Here is a 26,940-nt window from a genome sequence, read left to right as displayed (position 1 = left end):
GTATTCAGAAACTATATACCCTTACTTTTGGCTTTTGTCCTGTGTGTGATTGTTTATTTTCTGTACCTGAAATTATAAACTTCTCAAATTAAGAGATTAACGGCTTAAGATACAAAAAATTGGAGGGCCGGCCCTCCCCCGGAGATAAGTTGACTGCTGCCCCACCCTGAGCCCAAAGCTGGCTACGCCCATGTCCTTAGCGTAAGGTGGATGCTCTGATTGGTAGCGGAAGATTCAAATATATGTTTGTTTTTGGATGTTTTAATCATCGATATATATGTACTACGTACTAGATAGAACGTTCCGAACAAAAAGCTTACCACACTGAACTGCAGTGCAGACTATGCAGTGCCCAAAATGGCAAATCAGAGCGATTTTGACGCCTGCGTCAGATGGATGTCTATGAAACGACAATTATAAAATAGAAAATACATATCAAGGTATAAACTTACACATATAAACTATTCGAGAGTCAAGTTAGTAAAATTACACGCTGTTCATGCTATTATAACGCTTGTATATCATACTTTTCATTTATAATTCAATTTTACAAATATGCATTAATTTGTTCCCGCCCGCCATCTTAAATTATGGATTAAGAAAATCGTGCAGAAACAGATGTGCCATAAAACTGGCAGTAGGTAAAATATCAATGAAAACAGACTTCACTTTGTCATGGTATGTTCTTACTTTCAAGAAAAAAAACATCGTAATTAATATTAAAAACTCTAAAAATAAGTTCCTGGTTTTAATATATTACATGATTTTGCATTCAATTAGATATAAATAAACTTTTTGATATATTACATGATTTTGAATTCACTTAGATATAAACTTTTTGAGTAATGAAAAATGTAGGCAAAATACGAGCGACACTTCAGCAATTAACATCAATGAGGATGACTACATGTCACAATACGTCAACGAGATGTCAACAGACGACATATGCGGGTAAATTATTTGTATGGATGTTCTTGTCTATCGCTAGAATATATGTCAATGGTTTTAATCAAGTTAGGGAGTGATCTTATCAATCCACTCTTACCCAGAGATATTAGATTTTCTAGGTAATTAGGTTGAAGACTAGATAGGTAGTCCTTAGATATCCAACCGAACCCAACATACTTGAGGGAAAGGCTTAGGCAGACGATGAGCAAAGGTTTATCTAACATATAAGTAAACTCTTGTCTCTTAACTTATCGGTATTCCCTAACATTTACTCGATTTATAAAGATATAATTTTAGTTGATAAAAATCATTGCTTCTTCAATATTATCCCTGCACAGTAAATTTTGCACAATTCGTATTATTGCAGCGAGCGCTTATCAATCAGATATTCCATAACGTTTACAAAGTGAGAAACGAACAAGAACTGTATACACTTGCCCTAAAAAATAAACTTACCTTAGAAACTGTTTTCATATTTAAATTCTGTAATCATTTTTACGATTTTATGATAACCTTTTTTGAGGACTTTTTCGATTTTTGCTGCATCACTAAATGAATGAACAGAAAAGAACGAAACGATCGACGGCCATTATCTGAAATCTGAAATCGTTCATCATTATCGGCTTAGTTGTCATTATCCCGGCGAGCGATTATTATGTGTGAAATAAAATAAATTCAAACAACAATAAAAAATATACAAGTTGCATTTATTTAACAGCATTCGTGTAACAAGATAAAATTTTTACATTCCTGTAAAAGTGTCAGGCAATAAAATGTTATCAACAATATGTAAGTCGGAAATTCTCATTTGCATTTTTATAATTTTCTTTAAAAATACAAATAGTAGCTTTAAATACACATGTCTATATTTTAAACATGTTTGTCGCTCTTAGATATTGTGTACAACTGTATCAATAACACTTTAATTATCGTGTTATCGCTCTTTCAAAATATGACCTGAAAAAAAAATGTTATGTAAAATTTCGTAACCTGATCAATAATGGAAAGTTTATTGTAACAATTTTAATTGTTCTATAATTATTAGCTAAGTCACTGTTTGTTTTGTTATGAAAAACAATGTTTTAGGTTATGAAAACCTATGTAAACATTGATATGAAAAATACAAAATAATGAAGTACTAAAAATAAATTAAGATGAAAAAAAAATTGTTGGCTGAGTGTAGGAAATGGTGTGCAAAGAACTTAGGACTTACAATTTTCAACTAAAATAAATTGATCAGTTTTAAATTCACTGTCACCAGTCGGTATCTCATGTCATCGTCATCATCTCTCATCACCATGATGTAAGTTGAAATTTTCACAGGTGATGTATTATAGTTGCCACTATAACAAAAAATACGGTTGGTGAGACTGAAAACTAGAATACAATAATTATTTTAGGGGCCTCTCAAACACTCAACACACGTTTTTGGCCCTTTCATAGACACTCACTTGGACAGTTTTTATTTTTGTTGCATGGTTTTTTGTTTGCCCAGGGAATTAGATTGAGGTGGTCAGATAAGCAGTTGTGCCAGTAGCACACTGATACTCAGCTGCATCCGGTTAGACTGGAAACCGACCCCAACATAGTTGCGTTAAGGCTACGAGCCAGTTGATGATTGTTAAATTCTCTGTTTCCAGGTCGCAAAACGTTCCCAAGGGTACCAAGGCCAGCAAGCCTCAGTTCTGTAAGAATGCTCTCGGATGTTCAGAATCCCAAGACAGCTATTGTCATGCTCAACATGGGTGGACCTACTCATATTGATCAGGTAAGACTTTAGACTCTATATTTCTATTATAAATTTTAATCTACTTTTTACACTAGAAAGACCAAGACAGTCAAATTGACGGCAAGGCAATTTCTTTTTTTATTCATTTCACAAACTATGTCTTTGTTTCTTTTCATATTTTATGACTTCCTAATTTGCTATTGTTAAGCTAAATCTGTATTTAAAAAAAAACATGTATGCCGTCACATTTACGGTGCGCTGTCTTAGTATGTATAGGATGAAGCCCGGCCCTTCTATTTCTAGCTTCTACCAGTGGTTCAACCTACATCCCTACCTAAAAAATATTTTAGTGTTATATAACCTAATTCTTAAAGAAGGCTGTGCTGTAAGCTATCCAAATAAACGGATTAGATTCCAATAAACGGCGGTCAAACTGCCAGCAAAAACTTGTTCAATTATTTACTAACAACAACACACAACAAGTTCTTCCATTTTGAAAAAAATTTGGTCAAGTAACCGTGTAGCACAAGTAAAACCAAGAGACAGTACTTGTTTAAAAACCTTATTATATGAAATAGCCTTGACTTATTTTGAACTGATGATGATTAAATAACTTTTATCATAAACTATTTTGTTACCTAATTTAAAAAAAAAGTTTTTTCTAGAAGAAAATTATGTCCCTCAAAATATTATTGATAACCTTTTTAGATAGGGTATCTTTTGGAACTGAATCGAAACGTGATTTTTGCGTGGACAAAGATGTGTTTTGAAAAAAATAATCATATTACATTAATTTTCAATTTAGATCATGTTGTAATTAGTAAAAACTTATATTAAATCTCAAATGTTTCAAACATATATACAAAAAAAATAGGTACTAATTTATACTTCTAGATTAACATAAAAAAGAGAAAACTACTAAACCAACTGAAAATAGTGATAAGTCATCATTATATTGCATTTACCTACTTAAAGATCGGTCAATTCGATACGCATTAAGGTATGCACGTGCTGCTGTCGGAATTGAATCCGAAATGAGGAGATCCGTGGACGAACTAAAGTCACCGATATAGCCCACCGGATTAACAAGTTGAAGTGGCAATGGGCTGGCCATATTGCTCGCAGAGCAGATAGCCGATGGGGTCGAAAAGTGCTGGAGTGGAGACCACGTACTAGCAAGCGCAGTATAGGACATCCACCAAAAAGGTGGACCGACGATCTTATAAAGGTCGCCAGGAGCCGCTGGATGCAGATCGCCTCCAACAGGTATCTGTGGAGATCTGGGAGGCCTATGTTCAGCAGTGGACGTCCGCCGGCTGAGATGATGATGATGATGTGCTGCTGCTGCGGCTGCTTCGATACAAAATGGTTTCATGTAAATACATGCAAACCAGTAGTGCAGCTGTGACCGACTTCATGCAGTCGCGGCATGAGCAAGAATTCAAAACGAGCCTTAATAGTATCTAATTATCCGATCTTTAAGTAGGTAAATTCAATATAATGATGACTTATCAATATCCAGTATAAACAATGAGTTTCCGTTTTATTACAATAGTGATAAGGAATATAACAACAATTATATAATTATTTAATTAATTTCCTCGTACTTCCAATTACTATATATATTTATTGATTGTTTTCTTATTTCCCGTTTGTAAACCACATCCCGGGAACTACTTCCAACATATGTTAAAAAGTAGCCGTCTATTAACCAATGTTATAAAGCTGAAGAGATAATTCTTTAGACGCGCTAATCTCAGGAAAATCATCAACATCTTTAGCAGTCGTTACGGGTAGTCAGGAACCAGTAAGTCTGACAACATTCTAACCAACATTCTTGGGTTGCCCGGGTAACTGGGTTGAGGGGGTCAGATAGGGCAGTCGCTCCTTATAAAGCACTGGTACTCAGGTATATCCGGTTAGACTGGAAGCCGACCCCAACATAGTTGGGAAAAAAGGCTCGGAGGATGATGCACTAATCTTAGGAACTACTGATTTAAAACCATGTGCCTAATAGAATCTAAAGTAACTTATTCAACCATCTTCCAAGGATCGTAGCGTCATCAAAATTGGCAGCAGTATGTAGTTCTGATGACAATACAGTAACAGTAATATGGTACTGTCGAACTCATCTGATGATGGAGCCGGAAGATATGAACTGGAACTTCATGATGGAACATCGTATCAAAGCTGTGTTTTTGAGGTCATTTTTAAAGGTGTTTTTTTTTTACTTTTTTCTAGGTCGGAGATTACCTACACCGTATTATGACGGATAGAGATATGATACAATTACCAATACAAAATAAATTAGGTCCCTGGATAGCGTCGCGACGAACAGAGGAAGTCCAAAAGAAATATATGGAGATTGGAGGCGGATCACCTATCCTTAAGTGGACTAATAGTCAAGGTAATAGTTTGAAAGAGTTACCGCGGCCCTGGTACATAAAAGGCCTACGACGGAACACGACGGTTTTTAGTCAGTAAGAGTCTGACACTCCCTCGCCGCTGCTAACCCACAGCGGGAGGGTTCATTTGATGATTTTTGACGTCGTTCTGAGAGATAATTGTAGTAGTTCTGATACGGTACAGTCATATTTGTGTACTAACGCATAATATGACGAGTGTGATAGCGCAATAAATGAATTTTACCATTTCAGTGATAGTAATTTTACACCGAATACTAGCTTCCGCCCGCGGCTTCGCCCGCGTAGTGTTCGGTTACATCGCGTTTCCAAGAGAACTCTTCAAAAGTCCGGGATAAAAGCTATTCTATATTCTTTCTCAATTCTATCTCTGTACCAAATTTTATTATGAATCAGTTCGGTGGTTTAGACGTGAAAGCGTAACAGACAGACAGAGTTACTTTCGCATTTATAATATTAGTAGGAAAGCAGGGATAAGACTATCTAAAAGTGTTATTTTTCAGCCTATTTGTAATGAAATTCTTTTGATTTTGTTTGATTAAATTAATATATTTTCCCTCTTTTTTCAGGTCGTCTGCTAGTAGAAGCTTTAGACAAGTTATCCCCGGAAACTGGGCCACACAAACATTATGTAGCTTTCAGATATGTACCACCTTTCACTGAAGAAACTTTCGCGCAGCTTGAGAAGTGAGTATATAGCTTTAACCGACTTCAACCGATTTGTAAATGTGAACACCATGTAGCATTTTAATTTTGTCTGTTTTAGGGTTCCGTACCCAAAGGGTAAAACGGGACCCTTTTTTCGCTCATCTGTCCGTCTGTCCGTCCGTCCGTCCGTCTGTCACCAGGCTGTATCTCATGAACCGTGATAGTTAGAATTGAAATTTTCACAGATGATTATTATTGTTGCCGCTATAAAAAAAAATACTGAAAACTAGAATTAAATAAATATTATAAATGTGAAAGTTTGTGAGAATGTATGGATGTATGTTTGTTATTCAATCACGCAAAAACGGCTGGACCGATTTGTTTGAAATTTAGTATGTAGATAGGTGATACCCTGGACTAACACATAGGCTACTTTTTATCAACACACCACGCGGGCGAAGCCGCTGGCGGAAGCTAGTATCCCATACAACAAACGTGATTTTTTTATAATTTTCTAAATAATGGTACGAAACCCTTCGTGCGTAATTCCGACTCGCACTTGACCGGTTTTTTTTAATATTTAAGTTTTTGTGTAAAAAGTACTATCAAAATTATTAACATTACTTAAATACAGACTTGGAGAATTTTTTACACAATTATTTAAAACAAGATAATATAAAAAAATCGTTACTTTTTAACAAAGAATTTTATATATTTTCAGAGATGGTGTGGAACGTGCAGTAATATTCTCCCAGTACCCTCAGTATAGTTGTGCGACCACTGGTTCCAGCTTAAACGCTATAGCCGACTTCTATAAATCCACGTAAGTTATATATTTTCACTACTTTTATATCTATCTACCAGCTTGTAATGAGGACGGATGATACGCATGCAACAAAGTGTATGCTTAGTGTGAATGTAGACGGATGGAGAGGCAGAGGAAGACCTAAGAAAAGATGGATGGATTGCTTGAAAGATGACATGAATAGGAAGGGAGTGAGTGTCAGTATTGCGCCGACCCCAAATAAAATTGGGGACAGGGCAGGAGGAAGAAGAAGTATATCTATCTACCAGCTTCTGATAGGGTATTTACCAGACTACGCGCATAAAAATAGCCATAGTATAGCATTTTTTTATCAACGCTAAAAATTATCAAATGACCCCCTCCCGCTGTGGGTTAGCAGCGGTGAGGGAGTGTCAGACTCTTACTGACTAAGAATCGTAGTGTTCCGTCGTCCTTTTATGTACCAGGGTCACGGTAACTCGCGCGAATAATCCCGCAGCCCCGACAGGCCTTGGCCCTACTGGGCCCCGCTGGGAGTCATTGTTTTCGGAGTCGGTTTTGATTTTTTGTAATTTTTTTTAAATATATTTTTTTCTTTTTTTCCACAGGCCCGTACCGAAAAATATAAAATTCAGCATGATAGAGCGATGGGCGAGTCACCCACTGTTAGCCAAAGTGTTCGCTCAAAGGATCCAAGAGAAACTGGAGGCTTTTGATCCCAGCATACGAGACGACGTCGTTATACTGTTCACTGCTCATAGCTTACCTCTGAAGGTGCATAGGTATTTATGAACTAGCTTCTTCCCGCCTCCTCCGAGCCTTTTTCCCAACTATGTTGGGGTCGGCTTCCAGTCTAACCGGATGCAGCTGAGTACCAGTGTGCCACAAGGAGCGACTGCCTTATCTGACCTCCTCAACCCAGTTACACGAGCAACCCCTTGGTTAGACTGGTGTCAGACTTACTGGCTTCTGACTACCCGTAACGACTGCCAAGGATGTTCAATGACAGCCGGGACCTACAGTTTAACGTGCCATCCGAAACTCAGTCATTGGTGTCTAAGATATACTTAGAAAGTACATTCAAACTTAGAAACTAGCTACTTCCCGCACCCGGATAAAATATAAAGTGTTTAGTGTATATAAACTTGAAGCATTTGACGCCAGCATACGAGATGATGTCGTCATACTGTTCACGGCTCATAGCTTACCTCTGAAGGTGCATAGGTATATTATGTGGATAAAAAGTAATGTTTATTTAATTGTAATGTATAAGCTGTATTACTTTCTAAGCTCCATCAAAATCTATCCCGTAGATTTTGCGTGAAGAAAAAACACAGATTTATTCCTAAGTAACATAAACCACATTTTATCTGGGTTCGCTAAGGAGGCCCAGGACGTGGGTGAAACCGCGAGAATTAGCTATTGTACATAGCTACGTATATAATATAATATATGTGTTGTTCAAATGATCTTATACATAGGAATTATTTCATCAATTTTAGCAACATCCTGACTATTCTACATCCGACCAAGCCCACATCAGTATTTTCTTAGGACAGATAAATGGGACCATTTTTTTCAAGACCCGTTATTCTATTGCTATCTGTGTGTTCTATTTCTCTTATTTTTTTAGATAGATTATATTATCGAAGCCACCGTCAGTTACACAAAAATCAATTAAAATTAAAGCTTCTTAAAATATATATATTGCTAACACCTGCTGTTATTTACCTTGTTTACAAAGAAAGGGTCAGCTATAGACTTAAGAAGCTTTAACTTTAATGGACCTTTCTGCAACGGACGGGAAGCGGAACACTTTTTACCCGGGTTTTAACAAAATTCTCCTCAAATTGCAGGCAGTATCCCGCGGCGACACATACCCACACGAGGTAGCCGCCACAGTGGGCAGTACCATGCAGCAGCTAGCAGTACCCAACCCGCACCGACTGGTCTGGCAGTCCAAAGTGGGACCCCTGCCGTGGCTGCAGCCTTATACCGACGATGCTATTAAGGTAAGTTGTACACACACACACACACACACACACACTATGCAGCAGCTAGCAGTGCCCAACCCGCACCGACTGGTCTGGCAGTCCAAAGTGGGACCCCTGCCGTGGCTGCAGCCTTATACCGACGATGCTATTAAGGTAAGTTGTACACACACACACACACACACACACGGCAGCTAGCAGTGCCCAACCCGCACCGACTGGTCTGGCAGTCCAAAGTGGGACCCCTGCCGTGGCTGCAGCCTTATACCGACGATGCTATTAAGGTAAGTTGTACACACACACACACACACACACTATGCAGCAGCTAGCAGTGCCCAACCCGCACCGACTGGTCTGGCGGTCAAAGTGGGACCCTGCCGTGGCTGCAGCCTTATACCGACGATGCTATTAAGGTAAGTTGTACACACACACACACACACACACTATGCAGCAGCTAGCAGTGCCCAACCCGCACCGACTGGTCTGGCAGGTCCAAAGTGGGACCCTGCCGTGGCTGCAGCCTTATACCGACGATGCTATTAAGGTAAGTTGTACACACACACACACACACACACACTATGCAGCAGCTAGCAGTGCCCAACCCGCACCGACTGGTCTGGCAGTCCAAAGTGGGACCCCTGCCGTGGCTGCAGCCTTATACCGACGATGCTATTAAGGTAAGTTGTACACACACACACACACACACACTATGCAGCAGCTAGCAGTGCCCAACCCGCACCGACTGGTCTGGCAGTCCAAAGTGGGACCCCTGCCGTGGCTGCAGCCTTATACCGACGATGCTATTAAGGTAAGTTGTACACACACACACACACACACACTATGCAGCAGCTAGCAGTGCCCAACCCGCACCGACTGGTCTGGCGGTCAAAGTGGGACCCTGCCGTGGCTGCAGCCTTATACCGACGATGCTATTAAGGTAAGTTGTACACACACACACACACACACACTATGCAGCAGCTAGCAGTGCCCAACCCGCACCGACTGGTCTGGCAGTCCAAAGTGGGACCCCTGCCGTGGCTGCAGCCTTATACCGACGATGCTATTAAGGTAAGTTGTACACACACACACACACACACACACACACACAGCAGCTAGCAGTACCCAACCCTCACCGACTGGTCTGGCGGTCCAAAGTGGGACCTGCCGTGGCTGCAGCCTTATACCGACGATGCTATTAAGGTAAGTTGTACACACACACACACACATGCAGCAGCTAGCGGTGCCAAACCCGCACCGACTGGTCTGGCAGTCCAAAGTGGGACCCTGCCGTGGCTGCAGCCTTATACCGACGATGCTATTAAGGTAAGTTGTACACACACACACACACACACATGCAGCAGCTAGCGGTACCCAACCCGCACCGACTGGTCTGGCGGTCCAAAGTGGGACCCTGCCGTGGCTGCAGCCTTATACCGACGATGCTATTAAGGTAAGTTGTACACACACACACACACACACACACTATGCAGCAGCTAGCGGTGCCCAACCCGCACCGACTGGTCTGGCGGTCCAAAGTGGGACCCCTGCCGTGGCTGCAGCCTTATACCGACGATGCTATTAAGGTAAGTTGTACACACACACACACACACACACACACACACACTATGCAGCAGCTAGCAGTGCCCAACCCGCACCGACTGGTCTGGCAGTCCAAAGTGGGACCCCTGCCGTGGCTGCAGCCTTATACCGACGATGCTATTAAGGTAAGTTGTACACACACACACACACACACATACACATAGACATACATATACACAGGTAGGTCCCGGCTGTCATTGAACATCCTTGGCAGTCGTTACGGGTAGTCAGAAGCCAGTAAGTCTGACAACCAGTCTTACCAAGGGGTATTGGGTTGCCCGGGTAACAGGGTTAAGGAGGTCAGATAGGCAGTCGCTCCTTGTAAAACACTGGTACTCAGCTGCATCCGGTTAGACTGGAAGCCGACTCCAACATAGTTGAGAAAAGGCTAGTCAACAGTTTCCGTCGTGACAAGATGATCACTCATCCACAGACTCAATTTTTTTTTATAATATTTAATCTTATGGTTTGATAGACATAACAATACTATGATTTATAAGTTAGAAAATTAACAAATCTAAATGTTTTAACATTGGTAAAATTATTATAATTATGTATATCTATTACTGTATAAAGGTTGCCGTCGACGCTGGATGCAGGTCGCCTCCAACAGGTATCTGTGGAGATCTAAGGGGGAGGCCTATGTTCAGCAGTGGACGTCCGCCGGCTGATATGATGATGATGATTACTGGTTACTTGCTTCCAGGGCAGACTCAACAGAATTTATTTTTTAATGTTTGTTTGTTCCAGGCATATGCAAAGCAGGGCAGAAAACATTTACTGTTGGTGCCCATTGCGTTTGTGAATGAACATATTGAGACATTACACGAGTTGGATATTGAATACTGTTACGATGTAGCTAAAGAGGTCAGTATCTATATTATATAAAAATGAAACCCGCTTTTCGTTGTCACGACATAACATGAAAACGGCTTGACCGATTTGGCTGAAAATTAGAGGGGAGGTACCTTAGGGAGAAGGTTTTAGGATAATTTTTGTCACCATCGGGCTACGGGACGCGGGTGAAACCGCGGGCGAAAGCTAGTTTATTTATATATTTACTGTAAGCATGAAACAGTTCCCCGCGGTTTCACCTGCGTCCTTTCATTCCATTCCATTTAAATTGGGTTATTACTTTTGACGAGACAGAGTAACTTTCGTACTTATGACATAAATAAGGATTGATAATGACGAATCCTACTCTATCTGCTGTAAAAGTTTTGAAGAATAAAAAAAATATAATTTTAATTTTTGCACACAAAAAGGAGTAAATACCCGACTTTAATATATTTAATTAATTTTTCACAGACCACATTATGTATCACAAACCTAATTCATTTTAACTGTATTTTTAGTTATATGCCGGAACCAAGTGTAATAAAAATAAAATCATAATTATGTATAAAAAGTTCTATATATAACATTTTATTTTTTCAGGCTGGTATAAAACAAATAGAAAGAGCGGCAACACCGAACGTGCATCCGACATTCATAGAAGCTCTCGCAGACGTCGTGATTAACCATATGAATAGTGGACAGAGAGTTTCTAAACAGTTCCTTACAAGGTAAGTTATATTTATATTATTAACTAGCCGTTTTCCCGCGGTTTCACTCGCGTCCCGTGAGAGCTACTGCCCGCACCGGGATAAAATATAGCCTATGTTACTCGCAGATAATATAGCTTTCTAATGGTGAAAGAATATTTAAAATCGGTCCTGTAGTTTTTGAGTTTATCTATTACAACCAAACTAATAAAGTTTTCCTCTTTATAATATTAGTATTGATTTCTATATAGACAATATTTTAAATGAAAATATAAAAAAAAATAGCCATTTAGCCCGTACCGGGATAAAATATATAGCCCATGTTACTCGGGAAGAGTGTAGCTTTCCAACAGTGAAAGAATTTTTCAAATCAGTTCGGAACTTTGGTAGGCTTTTTTCGAAGGTGCACTCACTATTCCTTCACTCTGCGCGCGATGGCACGAGAATTCGACACCACCGGAGAGAGATCACAAGCAGGACCGATATTTACTTGGATACTACCTAGTTTCATCAAAATCCACCCTGTAATGACAGCGTGGAAGAGTAACAAGCATATTGACATACATATATATGTCACCGTAAGATTACAAACATCGTTAGATTACAATCTATCTCGAGAGATTGTAAACTGTCGAATTATTGTGAACCGTAACATCTGATTGCAATTTAACGCATTATTTTTCGCTATATTAAAATCTATCAATGTAAAGCGGTCAAATTGTCAACGTTAAATTGCAATCAGATGTTACGGTTCACAATAATTCGACAGTTTACAATCTCTCGAGATAGATTGTAATCTAACGATGTTTGTAATCGTACGGTGACATATACAAGCCTTTGACTATAAATATAATATTAGTAGGATTAAACCAATATATTTTTTTTACTTATTTTCAGATGCCCACACTGCGTCAGTGCTCGATGCCAGAGTTCCAAAGAGTTCTTCAGGGAACTCTGCACTGATAAATATTATGAAAAAAATGTTCTATAAGTTTAAACAAATAATAAATATGTCACTAGCAGCTAGATAATGTCTCACGAAAGCGGGTGAGCTTTAGTTGTGTGTGTAAATGTGTATGCAGATTATCTTTGTACTAGCTTCCGCCCGCGGCTTTAGAGTTCGGTTATATCGCGTTTCCAAGAGAACTATTCAATAGTCCGGGATAAAAACTATCCAATGTTCTTTCTCAAGGTCAATTCTATCTCTGTACCAAATTTTATTAAAATCAGTTCATTGGTTTAGACGTGAAACTTTAACAGACAGACAGAGTTACTTTCTCATTTATACCTAATATTAAGTACACACACAAGTATGGCTAACCCGCTTTCGTGAAATAAAACATCTATAGTTAAATTAAGGATCTTTTTCCTTTTAAAATGCACCATTTGTAAGTATTTTAAAGTTTTATTTTTTAGGGTTCCGTAACCAAAGGGTAAATAAACACCTACAGGCGCACTCATTTAATTTATTTGTATGATGTACATAATTTACGAATGGTGCATCACGTTTAGGGCTGCCATCTCGTATTTCGCCAAACCCGGACAAACATTAAAAAAACCGGCGGACATTTGGCGTAAATCGCATTTTTTCCCCGAACGAGTACGATTTTTTTTAAACATAATAGTATCTAATTTGTAATCCATTTACTATAGACATATACTTAAATTTAATGAGGTGCTTCCTTACATGAAAAGTGTCCGGGTTTTCCCCGGACACTTCTTGAAACCCCGCCCGGACGGCCCCCGGACGGTCTCTAAACGAGGACAAATCCGGGGAAACCCGGACGGATGGCAGCCCTAATCACATTTCTAGCTTACGGCCGTTTCCGATATTCTATCTATGTATTTGATGACTTGCTTACTAGATATAGAATTATGTCATTAACATACGAGTAATGTTAAGTTCCTATCTCTATACCCTATCCACGGAAGCAAGAGCTAAAAGGTAAACAAAGAATGACACTTTTTCAAGATGGCGGTATAACCCGACCGATGACAAAACGTCACATTTTTGTGTAAAATGTTCGCAGTATCTGTGATTTTGCCATCGGTCAGGTTATACCGCCATCTTGAAAAAGTGTCATTCTTTGTTTACATTTTAGCTCTTGCTTCCGTGGATAGAGTATAGTAAGGAAATCAATACTTAGATAGAATATTGAAAACGGCCGTCTGCCTTATCACTCACTTTCATTATAATGTTTTTTTTTTCGATTCAATAGCACAATTTTATGATTAAGTACTATAAAAGAGTTTTGACAGATATAAATATGCTCTGGTTTTTAAGTTAAAATCAACAAATCTGTTTGTTTGTACATTGGTAAAAAATTATAATTATACCAATTAAATATAAACAACAGATAACACTACAGGAAATTTTAAAACCATTGATATTTCTGAACAAGAATATATTGTCATATAAAATAATATTTTTATTAAACCGTTAAAACCTCAATAATACATAAAGGTTGTTATTACATGAACTTGTATTCAATAATATATCTTATAGGCATTGTCGTTGTCCCTAGTTTTAAAATATTTTAATAATTACAAATGGTGTTGTTTTTCCTCTTATAAATAGAAACCGATTGTTATGTTGTGTATTTAAAACTATGTGTATATTAACCACAGGATATGATAACATAAAGATTCTCTATAGGTACTGTTTTTAAATAAATTGTATGGCCACCCATCCACGGATTGACCGTGGTAAGTAAATAAAATTGGTTAGGGATTTTTTATTTATTTTTTGAGTTCCGTAAAACAGGGAAAATGGTACCCTACTACTAAGACTTCGCTGTCCGTCTGTCACCAAGCTGTATCTCATAAACCGTGATAGTTAGACAGTTAACATTTTCACAGATGATGTATTTCAGTTGCCGCTATAACAACAAATACTGAAAAGTAGCTTAAAATAAATATTTTAGGGACTCCCAGGCAGTTAATATTTTTTGGTTGTTTCATAGATAAGATAAAATAATGCTACGGAACCTTTCGTACGCGAGTACGACTCGACCCGGTTTTTTTATTCATTAAGTTTCTTTCCTGTGGTTATTATACACGTATTTTAATTATTTATAACGTTACAGTAAAAGAAAATGCATTTGTTTTTTTATACGGAAGTTAATCATTTAATATTGAGTGTGTGGTTTGTGTGTAAATACAGGTGTACGGTGTTTATTTTTGTCAATAAATGATTTTATTATTTAATTTTGTGTTTTTTTTTCTCATGTCTAGGTATATGCGAGATTCTACGTATCTTGTGGTGTGGTCTACTGGCTCTAAACAGTAACAAATTGCGTGCGACATTTGTTAAAATGTCCGCGAAACTGCAACCGCCGTACACGAACACATGCTAGCTGTGGACTTTCGTTCACCCGCGTCCCGTGGGAACTTCATTATGCCATACAAAGTATTACAAAGTCAGAGTCAAAGTCAAATCATTTATTTCATTTAGGCCTTTACAAGCACTTATGAACGTCAAAAATATAACTAAGTTTGATTCTAGTTGCCCATTCCAAAAGTAGCTTCCTATGGAGAAGAACGGGCAAGAAGCTCCATTATGAGCCTCCCTCGATTAATGAGGTATTTGTAACTCAAATAATTGTTCCTGAGATAAGCGCGTTGAAGTAAACGATCTCACTTCAGTTGCCAGTGGTTTCACCCGCGTCCCTTGGGAATAAATTCGCGTATCCGGACAAAATTTAGCTTTATAGCCTTCATCGATAAATGAGCTATCTAACACTGAAAGATTTTTCCAAATCGGACCCGTAGGTTCTAAGATTAGCGATTCCAAATAAACTTCAGCTTTATAATATTTTTAGGTATAGATTAACATAGAAGACTTAGATTTATTTACAAACTAGCTTTCCGCCCGCGGCTTCGCCCGCGTGGAATTCGGTTATATTGCGGTATAAATCACAACTATAAGAAAACTTCTCATTCCCACGGAAAAATCTAAGAAGCGCGATGTAACGCTGGATACGATTAGTTGTTAAACCAAAACTGAATGGTACACTATATTATACGTTTTCCCTTGTGGAGCAAAAACATGCAGATTTTGGGCACTGGAAACCCGGGAACACGCTACATAGAGCTGACCATGCGAAAAACAATGTTTTTCTAAGTGTGCTCCAGCAACCCTTAGAGTTTGGCCTTGTGCTTTATTAATGGTCATTGCAAATGAAACCCTTATAGGAAATTGTAGTCTTATAAATTAAAATGGGAGGTCTGTTGGAGTAATCGGAATCCGAGGAATGAGTACACTTTCACCCTTTGCTGCGCCAGTTAAAATAGTGGCTGTAATAAAGTTCCGCCCAAGCTGAGTGACACGCAGCCTGGTACCATTACACAGTCTAGGGGCATCGAGATTACGCATGAGCATCACCGGAACTTCTAAACTTCTAAATTTACATGTTTATATTCGTTTGCAATAATATATTACCTTGTTTTAAACGACACACAGCGCCATCTACAATCCATCCATCAAGCAAACAATATTTTTGTTTTCCCTCGGGAATATCTATTTTTTTCGGGATAAAAAGTACCCTATTATTTAATCCGGACTTCTAACTTTACGTCTGCAAAATTTCAAAGCAATCGGTTCAGTAGTTACGGCGTGAAAGCGGAACAAACAAACAAACAAACAAACAAACTCACTTTCCGATTTATAATATTAGTAAGGATTGTTGTCAACTACCCAATTCATCACCATTACCTAGGACAATGACGAAATAACACATCCTTGTCAAACAAAAGACGACTAACCATGGAGAACAAAATGACTAGCGGAGATGTCATAACGCAAAATCTCTTAAGAAAGTAGCGCGACAACATGCGGGTGTTCGGGGGACGAGGAACGTTACTAGCTCCGCACTTATACGACTTTAGAATCCCCTCATTAAAGAAAAAAAACATCAATTAATAAAGACCAATCTTTAACAAATTTGACAAGGAACCCGAATGCCTCATTAGTTCTAGAATAGTTATGGGCACGAATCTTGAACTCTGACCTACATCTGCGCTGAATTAATTTATTAGCAAAGAACCAATCCCGAGTGACGGCTATGACGCGATGCGCTGCGGGCCAATCACCGCTTTAGCCCGCCCTCGCGCCTCACTTCATACCACAAAAGGGAGCCAATAAATTACTTCTGCGCAGGTGAAGGTCAGAGCTCAAGATTCGTGCCGATAACTATAACTGATCACACCTACCATACGTTGCTAGACCTACAAGAAAGCACCTGACCTACTTGCCTTGGCATCTCCGCTATCATTCCTTCCTCCGTGCCTAGGACAATGACGAAATAACATCCTTGTCAAACAAATGACAACTGATTACATATTTAGCGCGCGTCAGGCTTGACCATCTGACGTAATGGCGCGTGATAGAAATGTCAAACGAGAGGGAAAGTCTACTATGTATGTAACTGTGAATGCTATGGTGTTTTCGCTATCAATATCGCCATGACGGTATTTTGTGAAACACTATATAGCTTCTGCCGGCGGTTTTACCCATGTCCCGAGATAACTGGCTTCCCGTATTTAAAATAAACGGGACTATGTTACTCGGGCTACTTATCTAAACTATAGGGCTAGCTAAACAGAGAGGAAGAGCTAGGATTTTTAAATCGGTTCAGTAAGTAGTTTCGGAGCTTTCAAAAATGTTCCTCTTTATTATGTTAGGAGTATCTACTTAAAACGCTTTAAATATTTGCTCAAAGGTTTACCGCCGCAGAACGTTAGTCACGCACGGCTGTCGTTTGAATGAACACCATTGACAGTTATTACAGGGGTGGCGGGTTGCCCACGTACCTAATTGGGTTGAAGAGGCCTGATAGGCTGTCGCTCCATGTGGCACACTGATACTCATCTACAGGCGGTTAGACTGGAAGCCGACGACCCCAACCCAATTCGAAGAGCATACTAGGCAGATGAAGCTAGTAGGTACCAAACCCACGATATAGTTATCGGCACGGATATTGAGCCCTGACCTTCACCTGCGCAGAAGCGATTTATTGGTTTATTGCCTTATGTGTACAGTGCGCAAAGCGATCCCCACTCTTCCGCCGAGAGCTCAATATCCGTGCCGATAACTATACAAGGGTCGAAGCTTAGGATATTTATATCAAGATATAAGTATATATGGCTCTATGTTAGTTCCCTTAACACACCGGATAAAGCTATAGCTAGGCATCTTTAGCTACATAGGTTGTTTGGTAACTTAGCAACACCCTAAAATGCTGTTGAGTCATTCTTGGTTTTCCAGGGTAACATAACACCTACCGCGTGGGTAGGTACCATTGATATAAAATTTGTAGCGATCTAGACAATAACATCCATGAACGTAAACAATCTTTACAATTCATAGAGATTTATAGGATAGAGCGAGCTCCTGTCACGCACTTCTATCCGCATCTAGGGCTGCCATCTCAAAGAATAAAAAAACCTGGACATTTGGCGTAAATCGCATTTTTTCTTAGTGGAATCCACGGACCCCTGTTGGGTCCATAGCATGTGTATCAGAGGTTCGTAGTAGGTCAGTTTGTAGAGTTTAAGCATATTAAGAAATTGTGTTGTAAACTCGAGATGCATTCGTACTTTGGTGGCGAAGCTACGAAGGTGCTTTTTCATAGCTAAAAATATTTTTTGACAGGGGTCCGAGAGAGAATTGTTTAAATTCTGAAAGCGAGTCTGTGACTGCAAAATATTCAAGAAACCAATAGGCAATAGAAGCAATAAACTTGCACAACCATTACAATATCAGTGCGATTAGGTATTAGCGGTAGGTAAGTATCTAATTTATCATCTACTTTCCTTAAAAAAGGCACAGTTTTATTCAATCAATCAATCATTAATTTATTTGACAGTTAACACGCTATAGTTAACTTATATACCAACAGTTAATTTGTAATGTACCTAAACTGCATTTGTTTATGTATTCAATAAGCCAAGATGGTCTTCTATTCAATTGAACACCTACCACGTGAATACCGCAGAGCAATCAATATACTTAGGTATTATCTAGCTACACATGTAAACTTTAACTAATTTAGCTTACATATTTATAGAAAAGTTTAAGTTGAACGTGTACCACAGTTATATCATTAGAATCTAGCATTAATAGTGTTAATAATGTACAAACATTATAACTTTTACATGTAAATAAACGCATAAAAATGCAATCTCAAAAATACGAATTTACATAGAAAACTGCTCTGAGCCCGCTAAATCAATTGACAGCAGTATATCTATCTTTATCTGTCAACTGTCACCATGATGAGTTAGAAAGGGAAAGAGAAATGGAGATAACATGGCCGTCTGATTTGACATCAGCTGTTGAATTGTGACTAAATTCACTCGCAACGACTGTTCATTCATCTATTTAATTTAGTATGCTCGCGAAATTCTCAGTGGGAGCACGTATAATAATATTCTCCTAATTTTAAAATGTAAACAAACAGTTTTTGTTATCTTTAGTGAGTGCAATATATCTTCTAGTAACCAAAATGTACCTAAACATAGGTAGTGTGTTGTGTTTCGTGCTGTTTATGTGTTCAAAAAGTGTTATTTGCGACACAATAAGTGAACATAAACATGTTCATTGTACACACGAACATCCAAAGGCTGACGAAGTAAGTAATTATAAATTAATACTGTTATTTTCAGTGTCTATAGCGAACTTTTTTGAGGTTATGTCAGTCAGCCAAACCACTCCCCCCGAGCGAACTCTGACTGCGTTCGATTCGAATAAGATCAATTGTTTTGCTAAAGTTACCTTTGTTTTCAGTACGTTTCTAATTAAATAAGCTTGACGCTGTTCTTCGTCTGTTTAGAAATGTATTTTTCGCAGAAATCCCACATCAATATCTATTTGATTTCGATTTCAAGACTTGAAACTAGTTTGTCTAGTCTATTACAGAAGTTTTGTTTTATTTTCGACGACATGACAAAGTTTTGAAGACATTCAGCCAATAGGTATACTTTTTTTGTTTGTTTTTCTGTAGACTGTGTCTAGAAACTTATAAGTTGTTACTTTTATATTAATAAAGACCTAAGAATTTATGTTGTAAATGTTTTTATTTAGTACAAAGTTATACAAAAACAACTAAGTGCTTTGGACGAGTAATTGCTACGAATAAACGAAAAAAAAACACAAAATCAGTAGCAAGACATGCGGAAGTTTTTAAAATGAATTAACATAAGTTTTAACTTGTAAGTTGTGCACACTTATGTTAGATATGAAAACATAATTGTTAGTTGCACGCAAAATAATGCAATTCGCTCGCAATTTATTCAAATTGCGATGCCTTTACTGTCACGGTACATTTTGTATCGCGTGTGACGTTAGCATTAAAAAACATAAGAAATACCTGTCTATGTTTATGTAAAGTTAATTAATGTAGGCATAATAGCTCTGGGTGGCATAATGCGCGGAATTCCTTTGCCATAAAGCGTACTTGCGTAAAAAGGTATATTGGTAGGAAAAAAATCTACGTTACACAAGGAAGATACCTACGGAAGTCTTGTTTTTTTACTGCGTGTTTATTATGCGTCTGTAAAAATATTAATAGGCTTTGTTTAGCTGTATTTACGTTATTAATTTATAGGTATTATTGTTTCTTCCTTTGCCTTGGTTAGGGTTCTAGGGGTCTACAGGCTCCGAAAGCCGAATGGACCAGTTACGTTTTGCGTAAAAACACCCGATACTGACATCAATTATTTTTTTACTTAAAATAAAACAAAACTCGAACTCAAAAACGTTTATTCAAATTAAAAATTAATTTTCGTCAAAAACAAAAGACAGCCCCCAAAACGGCCAGCCTTCACCTCTTCCTATGTGTTTTTATGAAAATCCAGATAATGGCAAAAATAAAAATAGTTAAAAAATTAAAAATAGTCTAAACTTTACTAGTCCATGGCTGGATTGAACCAAAAGGCCAGACTTTCCGGCTTTACCTAAAAGTCAGAAACGTAAATTCTTTGGCTGCTAAATCAGCACTTTTCGATAAGTCTGACAACCGTTCTTGCCAAGGGGTATCGTGTTGCCCAGGTAACTGGGTTGAGGAGCTCAGATAGGCAGTCGCTCCTTGTAAAACACTGGTGCTCAGCTGCATCCGGTTAGACTCTAAGCCGACCCCAACATAGTTGGGAAAAGGCTCGGAAGATGATGAAATGCTATTCATCTGATCAACAATATACCTAAAAGAACCGATCAAAATATGTATTGTTAGACAAAACAATTAAAAATTACAATGGACTGTTTAATAGTAGAAGACAATAATGGAGTTAAAAAACAATCAATGTCAACAAAGTTTATTTGTAAATAGGTATGTATAGATACAAAATCCTTACAGAAAAGATTAGAAGTAAAAGATTGTCATGGTATGGGCATGTAATAGGGAGGATGGGGGTATAGGGGGGAGGGATGTTACGCATGCAACAAAGTGTGTGCTAAGTATGAATGTAGATGGATGGAGAGGAAGAGGAAGAGGAAGACCTAAGAAAAGATGGATGGATTGCCTGAAAGATGACATGAATAGGAAGGGAGTGAGTGTCAGTATGACAAGTGACAGGGGAAAAAGGAAGAGGATGACATATTGCGCCGACCCCAAATAAAATTGGGAACAGGGCAGGAGGAAGATGAAGAAGATACAGAAACCTTACCTTTCTTAGGAGTACCCGGACACTGCGAAATTTTAGTCGGCCGATAGTTTGTTTGGGCTCATAAATCAATATTAAGATGGATGGTTGTACGCACGTAACAAAGATATGGTATTTACCCGGTATAAAAACTACTGAAAACTTTTATTAGAATCAAGATTTTCTTTAAAAATAAAATTGTCCGTCTAATAGATAACCCTAGAATAATGGACACGTATTTTTTCTTTTCTCTCACAAACAAATAACAACGAAGATACAGCACGGTGCTACGTCACTTTTAGATACAAATAAAAATCTCAATCTTTGTTGCGACTGTTACAGCCTTTTTATCGTCCCACTGCTGGGCTGCGGCCTCCTCTCACACGGAGAAGGATTGAGCATTAATCACCACGCTTGCTCAATGCGGGTTGGTGATTTCAGACTTTATAGTCTAGGTTTCCTCAATATGTTTTCTTTGTTGCGTTGTATCTTAATAAATATTTGATGTTAAAAAAAATAGGTGTCTAATATTGTTCGCTAATCTAAAATGCCGACTAATTAGAATCACAATTTTTTTAACCTGTCATCACGTACATTTTATTGGAAGAGTAAAAGCTTCGGAGTGGTAAATTGACAAGAACATTATACGTATTTACGTTGGAATATTATTACAAAGTTCAATAGTACCTTTAATGATGTATTGTACCTTTCATATAAGTAGGTAGGTCATACTTAGGGCTGCCATTACGGACTATGGTGAAGTCGGGACCTGAACTGGTTTTCTTCGGATTTGTATTACCTTATGGGCGTTTATTGCTCTTGAAAGGATCAGGGCTTATATAGTTAGTATCCTCAAGTATCCTGTACATACTAATATTTTACAACTGCATTGTTTGTTGTTGGCTTGAACCCGCTAATCTCGGAAACTAGTTTGAGTAATTAGTTGGCTTGGGTCATCATTGTATATTGTTGAAAGGTTCTTCTAACCCACAGACAGACATGTATTGCCGCGGAGTTTGTTGTGCCACTTCTTCTCAGCAAAAACACATAGGAAGTGGTGAAGGGTGGGCGTTTTGAGGGCTGTCTTTTGTACACTTTGACGGTCAAAAAGTGCTGCTTTGAATCTCGCCCTTGCGTCATCTCGCTAGATTCCACCAATTGGAGCGAGCCCACTGCTAGTATGCGTACGCGAATAAGGATACTGCAGGATTGGAAGACTGGATCTGCAAGAGCGAGTAGACTAAATAGAAGAAACATTTGTGTACGTCACAGTCGGCAGTCGGCAAACGTAGTGTAGGACGTCCTCAGGCACGGTGGAGTGATGACTTGCGCAAGACGGCTGGCAGGAGCTGGATGCAAGCAGCCGAAAATCGATCTCAGTGGCGTGCACTTGGAGAGGCCTATGTCCAGCAGTGGACTGCGACAGGCTGATGATGATGATGATGACGTCACAGTGTCGCATACCGGTGACGGTGGTAGCTCGCCTAAGACGTTGGCAGCCCTAGGTCGATTCAAACAGGTTTTATGTGCATCAACCGGTTTGCTTGCTTATTGAACATTTTATTCCGCAAGCATTGAATTGACGGTGAATCAACGCTTGCATTGTTGACGGCGAATAAATAAAAGAAATACTATTTACTTACTGATGTTAGTTGTGTTACCATTATCCTCCTGTCCTTATTCCAATTTTTATTTGCGTTCGCCGCAGCATGTCTTCTTCTGCCTGACGTCATCTCACAAGCAACATTCTTTCTAGCCATGTCGACTTTTACATAATCCATCCATCGTTTCTTTTCTTTGACGTTAGTAGTGTTATCATGTAATTATATACTTTGGTAAGACTGGTAGGCAAACTTTCTGGCTTCTGACTACTTGTAAAGACTGCCAAAGATGTTCACATCAGCTATGACCCAACTATAGCGGTACCGAATGTTTTTTGGAGACTGACATAATTATTATTGTCAACTGCACCAAAAATCGGTGAGATCATATTTAATGTGCCCTCTAAAACTTTCAGTGGAACACGTTATGATGTGTTTCCAGACGGACCGCGTAAAGCGTAATATAACTTTATGATCGATCGACATTGCGGCTGTTACTTAGCCAACTTAGCCTTGAGCTTCCTTCCTTCAACATAAAGTTACTGAATAAGGAAAAATAAATAGAAAACTTGTGAAGATCCTTAAATAGATAACTTGGTACGTAGGTTCTTTAAAAACCTTCATCTATACAACATTTGACGCTGGAAGACGCTGGATGCAGGTCGCTTCCAACAGGTATCTGTGGAGATCAAAGGGGGAGGCCTATGTGCAGCAGTGGACGCCCTATGGCTGAGATGATGATGATACAACATTTGAGATTTTTTCTCAAGATTTTGCAGAGGTTGCAAGAGAGATGAAACTCCGAGACTTCTCTGGTTATTTTATTCACTTCAGTGTCTACGATGGTTGAGGAGAACAGATAGGCAGTTGCTCCTTGTATAACGCTGGTATTCAGCTGGTGAGACTGGAAGCCGTCCTCAACATAGTTGGGAAAAGGCTCGGGAGATGATGACACAATAGTTAAACAATTGGTGTGTATCACATATGACTCATAAGAGAGGGAAGTTATTAAGTAAGTATGTTCTAGGAATTGTAAGTCTCGCTTATAGTGCCGAGTAATGGAAAAAATCACGACCTCTAACCGCTAGTGAGAAAGCAGTTAAGGAAAAAACAAATGTCAGATTTTACTGAATTAATCATAACTATTACTAATTCTTTTCCTCAATGTGTAAAGCTGAAGAGATTGTTTGAACGAGCTAATGGCAGTAACAACTGAACCGATTTAAAAAAATCTTTCACTGTTGGAAAGCTACACTCTTTCCGAGTAACATAGGCTATATTTTAACCCGGTACGGGCTGTAGTTCCTACAGGACGCGGGTGAAACCGCGAAAGATAGCTAGTTATATATAAAATAGACGTAGATTAGTGACAATCCTTTGTCTCTCAATACAATCCTTGTCAATTTGCAATGTCCTTGTCGAAAAATATAAGATTTCAAAGCAAGTGACAAGAAAATGTATTCGAAACGATATTTTGCTTTGTACATCTAAGATTTTGTTACAACCTTTTTTGACGTTGACGTTATGAAGCTCTTTATTGTCTATGGTTTGATGGACGTTTTGAATACAGAAGGAAAATCGTGAATATCGAGTTATTGGATTCGACTACGTGGAAAAATGGAGGGAAAAATAAATATATTTTTATGTTTCAAGCTTTTTATTTTATTTATTTACCCGTAGTTTGGTCTTGTTCTTTGATCTTTTTTTCTTGGAGGTCTTTATAGGTTCTTGCCATGGAGAACAAAATGACTAGCGGAGATGTCATATCGCAAAATCCCTTAAGAAAGAAGCGCGCCAGAAAGTGACGGGGGATGGGGAACGTTCCTGTTTCCACTCTTATGCGCCTTTTTTGAACCCAAACATTTTTGTAATGCCAGGAATCGATGACAGATGTCTCAAAAACCCCTAACGCCTCGTTATTTCACTCATTACTGATCGTTTTGGCCATGCCCACCGTACGTTTGACCTAGAAGAAAGCGCCTACCCACATAATGGCATCTCCACTCATCTTTCTTCACTCCGTGGTTTTTACCCAAATTCTCACAACATTATGTTTCTCCTATTTATTGGTAAACGGTTTTTCTAGCACCTGCTCTAGACAAGAGCACTGACGCGAATTATATACAACATTTAAATAAAACTACTTTTACGATTTTTTATCGCGGCTAAAATATTATTAAGTACCGACGTTTTTTTAAATGTCTAATGTTCGCATAAGTCAGAAATCAATATGTAAAACTTTTACTAATATTTGAAAACTGGCTGATCGGCGAGGTTTTGCCCGCATTCCAGGGAAAGTATTTCCCGTACCAAGATAGAATATTGCTATCGAAATTCGTTTAGTGTAGGCAACAAAGCTACTAACTTTATTTAGTATTTACTTCCTTGCTACCTAAATCAACCCAGTCCTGAAGAACATGGATATTTTTACCCGGCTGCTGGAAGTTATAGATATAGGATAGAAAAGGTAGTATATAATCAACAGAGTTCGCATCTTTATCACAGTCTTGGAATGTGTCATGTAATAAATAAAGAATGAAAGTGAATTACATAATGTGATATATCAGTCTGAGAAAAAACGGAAGAATGAATGAACTGTGCAACTGAACATAATTACAATTAATTAATTAAATTTAAATAGCAAATTGTCCAATTTTTAGAGTCATGCGAAATAATTTACATAATTCGTAGACAAGCCTAGACTTTTTTTTTCGTCTATGGTGGGATCGGGATCGGCTTTCGTTCGGAAAAAATTGAGCGCGAAGCTTCATGTAATGTAGAACAACGAACAAAGTCGTGTGAAAATCGATGAGAAATTATAATCTTCCCACTTCGACCAAAATATATTCTCACTGGTTTTAAACCAGTAGTTTTGCCAAAAAAAAAGTTATATACTTAGAACCTCTCTTTGGGGTTAAAATAGGGGATGAAAAACATGAAGAGACTGTTATATTTCAGTTGGCTTGAACGCCTTAATCTCATGAACTACTGGACTGGATTTGAAAAATTATTCCAGTGTTAGGAAGCTTATTTATCGAGGAAGGCTGTATTATATAGTCTACATTTTATCCCTGTGCGTGAAGTAGTTATACGCACGCAACGCACGTCAACCCTTAGATGACAGTGCTATGCCAAACAATATCACTAAGAAAACGCAAAATTAAATCATCTTCCTGTCCAGTCCCAAGTCATTTGGGGTCGTCGCAACAAGTCTTTTTCTTCTTTTTCTTTGTCAGACGTCAAATTATGAATTTGAAAATCAAATATAAGCTTAAAGATTCACCCACAGCAGTCGTTTACCTACGATAGATCAACACAAATATTATATAACAGCAATAACGCCTATACAGTGACATAATACCATTAAAATCCGGTTAGCACCGGTTCAAGGGACAGAGGTGAAACTGGTGGCCGCTAGAAACCTATTGCATCATGTTTGAGATCGTTTGTGTAAAGTTAACGAGGATTAACGTAGTAAACCCACGAAAAATCGCCGAAGTAAGATTTGGAGCCGCTCACTAAGAGTTCCCTAGCATCTTTCTTACAAATACGAAAGTTTGTAAATACACAAATACTATTCAGATAGAAGAATATGAAGTCTAGTTTTTAACCGGGTGGTAAAATATTTAATTTATTCTAGTTTTCAGTAGGTACCTAATTGTGGTTACACCAGCAACAGAAATGCCCTCTCCGGTGGTGTCGGATTGTCGTCCCATCGCGCTATCAGAGTGAAGGAATAGTGAGTGCACCGCAGTCCAAGCAAATGTGCCTGCACTATAATATGTCCTGCGCAGCTGACTGATTTCCTTTAAATGAGGTCATCATTATCATCATCAATAGAAATACATCTTCTTTGATTTTTACTGTCTAACTATCACCGTGCATGAGATACAGCCTGGTGATAGATGGACAGCGAAGTAAATAAATAAGTTCACCTTTGCCTTTGGGTAGCAAAATAATTAAATACACAAAACAAAAACTCTGAGACACCGACTTCTAGAACGATGAAGAGATTTATTTTTCGTTTTTTAGTA

At 38.4% G+C, this 26,940-nt stretch overlaps 2 protein-coding genes across 3 annotated transcripts in view; both read left to right on the top strand.

The window, feature by feature from the left end:
* The first annotated feature begins 1,554 nt into the window (after positions 1-1,554).
* Fech (Ferrochelatase) lies at positions 1,555-13,956 on the top strand. The gene is made up of 10 exons (XM_064043406.1): positions 1,555-1,737; positions 2,589-2,716; positions 4,919-5,084; positions 5,670-5,787; positions 6,470-6,571; positions 7,141-7,306; positions 8,389-8,544; positions 10,873-10,989; positions 11,560-11,687; positions 12,564-13,956. The coding sequence occupies exons 1-10, from the start codon at positions 1,722-1,724 to the stop codon at positions 12,655-12,657; spliced, it is 1,191 nt and encodes a 396-aa protein (XP_063899476.1). The 5' UTR covers positions 1,555-1,721; the 3' UTR covers positions 12,658-13,956.
* Positions 13,957-19,005: 5,049 nt separating this feature from the next.
* The window catches only part of Invadolysin (invadolysin), an 85,382-nt gene continuing 77,447 nt past the window's right edge, over positions 19,006-26,940 (top strand). The window contains exon 1 of one of the 2 annotated variants that reach the window (XM_064043264.1): positions 19,006-19,297. In XM_064043264.1, coding sequence (XP_063899334.1) covers positions 19,172-19,297 — 126 coding nt within the window. In that variant the 5' untranslated portion in view covers positions 19,006-19,171. The remainder of the gene's footprint in view (positions 19,298-26,940) is intronic. The other variant, XM_064043265.1, reaches the window with a different exon arrangement.

Source organism: Helicoverpa armigera, chromosome 31 (genome assembly GCF_030705265.1).
Source record: "Helicoverpa armigera isolate CAAS_96S chromosome 31, ASM3070526v1, whole genome shotgun sequence".
NCBI classification, from domain to species: Eukaryota; Metazoa; Arthropoda; class Insecta; order Lepidoptera; family Noctuidae; genus Helicoverpa; species Helicoverpa armigera.
Note: the sequence above shows the minus strand (reverse complement) of the source record. Positions and strands in the feature narration are given on the sequence as shown.